The sequence below is a fragment of the Lolium rigidum genome, chromosome 2 (genome assembly GCF_022539505.1).
Source record: "Lolium rigidum isolate FL_2022 chromosome 2, APGP_CSIRO_Lrig_0.1, whole genome shotgun sequence".
In the NCBI taxonomy this organism is placed as follows: domain Eukaryota; kingdom Viridiplantae; phylum Streptophyta; class Magnoliopsida; order Poales; family Poaceae; genus Lolium; species Lolium rigidum.
This window is the reverse complement of record NC_061509.1, coordinates 44,460,277-44,466,499: the sequence shown is the minus strand read 5'-3', so window position 1 is coordinate 44,466,499 and position 6,223 is coordinate 44,460,277. Positions and strand designations below refer to the sequence as shown.

General features: G+C 49.0%; 1 protein-coding gene across 1 annotated transcript; it reads right to left on the bottom strand.

Moving 5' to 3' along the window:
- Positions 1 to 1,017: 1,017 nt before the first annotated feature.
- LOC124689637 lies at positions 1,018 to 2,858 on the bottom strand. The gene is made up of 2 exons (XM_047223134.1): positions 2,795 to 2,858; positions 1,018 to 1,853 (listed from the first exon to the last, which is right to left on the bottom strand). The coding sequence occupies exon 2, from the start codon at positions 1,846 to 1,848 to the stop codon at positions 1,018 to 1,020; it is 831 nt and encodes a 276-aa protein (XP_047079090.1). The 5' UTR covers positions 1,849 to 1,853; positions 2,795 to 2,858.
- Positions 2,859 to 6,223: the final 3,365 nt, after the last annotated feature.

The window sequence follows — 6,223 nt, the reverse complement described above, 5'->3', positions numbered from 1 at the left end:
ATCCGCAACGCACGGTATCTCAGCAAGGAGTTCCAATCCAATCCATTGTTCCAACAAGGACCAGAGCGCTCTTGGTCCCAGTTTATTCCATGACGCTAAGTCTCAGTACTTTTTTTGTCTACACTACTGAACACCGTTCATCTATAGCTTGCTGAATACATCCACAGATATGAAAACGAAGAACTGCTTTTTTTTTTTCCGGTCAGTGAGCAATCATACTCCCAGTTTCATTCACACGGCTCAATTCAGTTATTATAGTCACCCACAATTCCTGACATCCACACAGAAACCACTAACTCGGATCAAACCCCTCTCACAAGATCACAAGTACCAGAAACAAGATGCAATAACAAGCCACATACTGAAACCGCAAATTTGCAGACACATCATTAGTTCCAGGCAGAACCACTACTACAACACACAGCACTCCAGTAGATACTCATCAAAATCGCCCTAGAATCTACCACATGGTTCACCATCACATATACAACCTCTACAAGGGAAAAAGAAACATGCAGGAAACTGTCCAGCTGCTAATCAGGGACCTACAGGTACACATCTCAAAGAACTGAATGACAACAAGCTTCAGGTGTCTCCAATCAAAGCTCAGTTCTGAAGCTCTTTAAGCAGCAATCTAACTGGACACCGTTCGAACAGTCAGCACACAATTTAGTCAGCAGATCTGCAGGGCTTGAGCACACTGCGTCAGCAGACAATGTAGCTGACAGAATTGCATAGCTTCAGCACGCTGAGTCAGTAGACAATGTAGCTGACATAATTTGAGAGCTTGAAGAGACTGAGTCTCCACAAATGTAGCTGACATAATTGGAGAGCTTGAAAGACACTAAGTCTCTACAAATGTAGCTGACACAACTGAAGAGGTTGAGGACACTGAGTCTCTGGACATGTAGCTGACACAACTGAAGAGGTTGAGCACACTGAGTCTCTGGACATGTAACTGACACAACTGAAGAGGTTGAGTACACTGAGTCAGCAGACATAACTGCTACAGAAAGTTCAGAACAGAACGTGTGGTTCTAGCTCCTCTAGTTCTTTTTCCCTATGTAATTCCTCCTGCAGAACAAATAAATAGAGCGGGTATCGAACCAGCAGATTCTTTTCAAAAAAAATCGCTGTGTAGGCTCCCACTAACTCAAGAAGGTGGCACCGGTCCATGCGATGCTTGTTTGTATCTCTGTAAAACGTGAAGAATCCCTCCGGGGTAGTAATATCGTGATACTTGTGCTCGAATGATTCTTCAAGAAGATAGTTGCCTTTCAGGAGATCAGGCCAGTTTTTCAAATACGGCAGCTTCTGCAATATCCGTTTCTGCTTTTGTTTCTTAGTCTTCCACATCGAAAATGTTACATGCTCGTAACACAGGTAGAAGAATAGCATTCTGATCGCCAGAGGCATCAGGGCAACATTGTTGCATATTAGATACTCGTTGCCAATGCAGTTTCTTTTCATTAATAGTAACAGCATACGCCATTCAGATGGCACCTGTTGCTGATAACTGAAATTCCTGAAAATGGTCTTGAAAACCACATCATGTAAATCCAGATAATTCTTCTTGATATTCTCTTTAGTTTTTGCGGTGTGCGTGACACCGATAATCTGTGCATGGCCTGCCGCATTGATCCTAATATTTCTGTGATCAAATGTTGAGATGCAATGACCCTCCTGATGATGGGTATCCAAATCTCTAGCCATAGTCTTGACAATAATCTTTATCCTTTCTTCAACAAGAAAGCCATCCTGAAGATTATGTGGACAATACTCACCAACAAGGGGATAAGCCCGTGTAAGGACACCCGTCTTGGTAAAATCTTCTAACTGGGATGGCATGTTCACTACAGGCAGGGGAAAAAAAGAAATCAACTAAGCAACTGACGCTCTATTTCAGTCAGAATGTGCTAATGCAAAAACAAAAGACTTAATCAAGGCATTACTGATGGACTCAATTAAGCTGGTCAGTAAGGACAACTGATTTAGTGAACTCTTCTAACTGGGAGTACCCCATTTAACTAGAGGCAGGTAAAGCAAAGAAGCAACTGGAGCTCTAAATAAACAAATTCGTGTATAGTCTATTTCATTTTCATGTAACCGAAGCAACAGTTTGCCATGCAACTTATGTTAACTGACGTAGTATATTACATATACCACATGCAAGTATGGTCTATTTCTGATAATGTGCTAAAGCAAAACAAAGTAGCCAATCAAACTTAAAAGCAGTTTCAAATGTGAATCCTAACCAGCATTTTAATATAATGGCACATGCCAAGCTGCATGTCTTGCTTGTTTGGATACTAATGCTATAAATACAACAGTGCAGCTTTGATCTTTTTATATAAGGACACCTGACTTGGTGAACTCTTCTAACTGGGAAGGAATGTTAACTACAGACTATGTGAAACCAAGAAAGCAATTAAGCAACTGACACTCTATTTCAGTCAGAATGTGCTAAGGCAAAAAGATCCTCAAGCAAGGCATTATCTCAATACTATAAGACAGAGCCATGAGATTACTAGTGGAATCAACTAAGATGTTTACTAAAGAAACTTTTGCAAGGATGATACCGAAAATGATCACAGGGTTCTGAATTACAGGTTAGGATTTGGCTATCAATCCCTGCATAGAGATCCGACAGGAGCCACAACCGGTTCCAGTTTCCCAAACAGAAACTGCTGAAACAATGTAATCGACCCTAGAAAAGGCCAGGTTGACAGATGCAATAGGTATGCATTGCAGACAGCGAATTGCAGAAACATAGAGCGTGTGGGTTGGAGGATACCTGTTTCAGCCCACGTACAGGAGGTGGTCAGAGAAGTGGCACCAGGATCCCTTGGCCCCTCACGGCCTCAGCACAGTTCTGAACCACAGAAAAATACATGATACTAAGAAGCAAGAACTGAATTAACATCAACGATTCGTAGCACACACAAAAGAAAAGCAGAAACGGAGAGGGTGCGCGTTGAAGGGCACCTGTTTTAGTACACGTAGATAAGGCCAGCGATCAAACAAGTGTGCTCAGGATTGTCTAGCCTTCTCTTCAGTTCTTCATTTGTTCTGAACAAAAGAAAGGACGCAATATGGTCAGAGAACTGGCACGTGGATCGATTGGTCCCTCACCACAGTTGTTGACACCAGCAGCAGAAGACAAAATACCAAGAAAGCCAGGAACTGAATTTCGACAGCCAAAAATAGCAGAAACGGAGAGCGTGTGCATTGGAGGATACCTGTTTCAGTAGACGTAGATAAGGTGATCGCTGAAATGTGTACAGGATCGATTAGCCTTCTCTTCAGTTCCCCACTTCTCTGAAGAACAGCAAGCAACCAAGATAAGAGGAAGGCAAGAAACCAAGATAAGAAGAACGCAAGAAATGCAGTAAAATCGACGAATCCGAAAACATTGAGGACGAGGAGAACGCATTTAGCGATCCGTTTGCCACAGACCTTCCTGTCAAGGAGTTCTTGGGTTCTGCGCACGCCGGCGCGCCGCAGGTTGCTTCACCGTGGCGCAGGTCAGGCGATCTTGGAGCGAAAGCCGTTGCCCTTCTTTCCAGTTCTTTGGAGCTTTCCCTTACTTCGCGGGGGAGAAGGATGGCCCAACGTTCTTATTTGTTCTTCTATGTATCTTGATCGGAGTTCGCTCTTGATACGACGGCCGTGTTCGTGTTTCTGTTCGCGAACGGAGGGAAAGAAGAAGCGAAAAGTTTTTTTTTGAGATGAGCGAGAAGGGCTGTAAATAGAAAAAAAACAGTCTAGAGGGGTTGCGCTGTAAATAAAGAGGAAGCGTTCACGTACTCTTAGGGCCGTCGGATGCAAATCGAACGGCTCAAGCGACGTACCAATTCCATTGGGAGGTGGCAGACGCTGCGGGGCGGCCGCGCCGCCGCCGGAGACTCCTCGGCGCCCGGCGCCGCCACTCCGCCGGACGATTTCGTCGACCTCTGTCTCTTCCGGTAGTGCTCGCTCCGCTGGAGCAGCAGCTCCTCGACCGAGGGGACGGAGACACGTCTCCGGCCGGCAATGAGGTGCCGCCGGGCCGTGGCACGGTGGCAGTGGTGGAGGACGTGTCTCCGGCGGCTTTGGCGCCGAGCCATGGCGTGGAGGTGGGGGGCTGGGGTGCGGCGCCCGTGCGCAGCAGCCAGCGATTTCAGTTTCAGGGACTGGGGTTGGGTCGAGCGAAATGGTGAAGCGGAATTGGGGAAGGAGTACATGTTTTTGCATTAGAGCCTCTCCACCGGCCTCCCATTGCGACCCCGATAATATCCTGGAGACCGGCATCGAAAATGGTGCGCACCGGCGCGTTTTAAATAGCGCCGGCGGTTTTTCGAGCTCAATAGAAACGCTGACAATCCCGTGCCAACCTCTTCGCGAGTGGGGGCGCGGGTGGGGGCGCCTTGTCAGCGAGAGGACGCGACGGTTCGCATCGGAAGCGACGCGGGAAGGTTAGTCGTTGACGTTTAATGGTCTCTCGCGTGGAAACCGAGGCGGCGACTGGCCACGTGGCGTCCACTTGCCTACGCCGCCGTAAATACGGGTAGTTGGCACCCCTATTAGTACGTACGCCGTCTACCGTCGCGGTGCTATCCTCTCATCTCCACCACCGTAGCCACGATGTCCTCTCTCGTCTCCACCACCGCCGCCGCGCCCGTCTCTCCTCTCCACCTCAAAAATGTCATGCCGTCTCTGCACGACGTACTCCATGCTTGGCCTCAACGGCCGCGCCCTGCCTGCGGCGCCTCAACCACCACCGCAGCTGCAGCCCGGCGCCGACTACAGCTCTGACAACGCAGTCGACCCACAGTTCGCGGTGTGGGATGAGGCCTACGTCGCAGACGCAGAAGCTGAGGCGGCGGAGGAGGCGGCGCAGCGCCGCGAGCAGGAGCAGGCGGCGATCCTGGCGTCGTTGAACGCGCAGCGATTCCGGAGGTTGAATGAGAAGGAGCAGGAGTTCGTCAACGACACGAACCTCGAGCACGTCCTCGAGATCTCGCGCCAGCGAGCGGCCACGGAGGAGGCGGGACGCCTCCTCATGGCGGCACAGCACCAGAAGCTCATCGTCACGCCGAGGCGTTCGCCCGCGAGCAAGCGAGGCTCGCCCAGAACGAGGCTTCTCGGCAAAGGCTGGCAGCGCGGGGACAGCGCTGCCGGCAAGCTCCACCGCCAGATGCGCGAAGCAAGAGCGGAGAGGTGGGCACAGACACAGGCGGTAAAGGGGAAGAACGACGACGAGGCAGGCCCGTCGCGCGCCCCAACCGACGGCCAGTAGATTATGGTTAAATTTAAGTTTTATTTAGGTTTAAATTCGAGTAACTTTTGTATAAATTTCGTATGAATTTTGGTTTTTAATGTCATTCCAAATTTAAATTTCTATCGGGGCCGGCGTATGGGGGGCGCCGGTGTGGGAGCAGTATCCCCAAATAGAGGATACTCTGCCGGCGCCCCCCATACGGCAGTGCCGGCGCCCCTGCCCGCGCCTATTTGGGGGGCACCGGTGGAGATGCTCTTAGTTCTAGTGGTGAAGTGGATTCAACATTGTAGGAGTCACTGGTTGCTCGCGGCTCCGTTTCTCGCGTTCACAGGGCCCAGAAAACGATTGGTTGCACGGTTCATCTCAAAATTTTGAGCGAGCGAAAAGGGGAAAAGTTACGTCCCGTTCGTGCAAGCTTGGTGATGACGCAAGCACGTACGCAACCTTGAAAAGTAGACGGGAGAAATTTCGTCAACTCCCGTCGATTTGAACTGTATATATCACCGCTTGGCTCACCAGTCAAAATCTCGCCTCCATCCCCCCCTTTTGAGCTCTCCGTCCTGCCGTGGAGCTCCACCAACGGTCAGGTAAGTGACGGCTTCTACCCCAATAGCTGTTGGATGGCGGCGGCAAGCAGGCTTTCACTTCTTCTCCGGGCTCGACAAGTGGTTTTCTCTGGTTGCGGTGAGTCTCCAAACCCTAGCTAGGTAGGATCTGTGAGCATGTCGTAGATCAGAGAAGAAGATTTGGTAGATCTGTGGCTACTTGTTGGTTGTTGGTACTAATATTTACTCAATGTTGCTCACCATATGTAGATTTTGCTAGGTTCTTAGCCGTTGTTTTTGTGTAGCCATTGTTGTGGTTTAAGCTTGCACTCGATGTTTAGTTTGTGTGTGTGCAGATCTGCATAAAATTTTGCTATTGTCGGTCATATTTGTAAGCATTTGTATTAGATCTAGATAA

Coding starts and splice junctions, on each gene's coding strand:
- LOC124689637 (XM_047223134.1), bottom strand. CDS start 1,848: ATGCCATCCCAGTTAGAAGATTTTACCAAGACGGGTGTCCTTACACGG.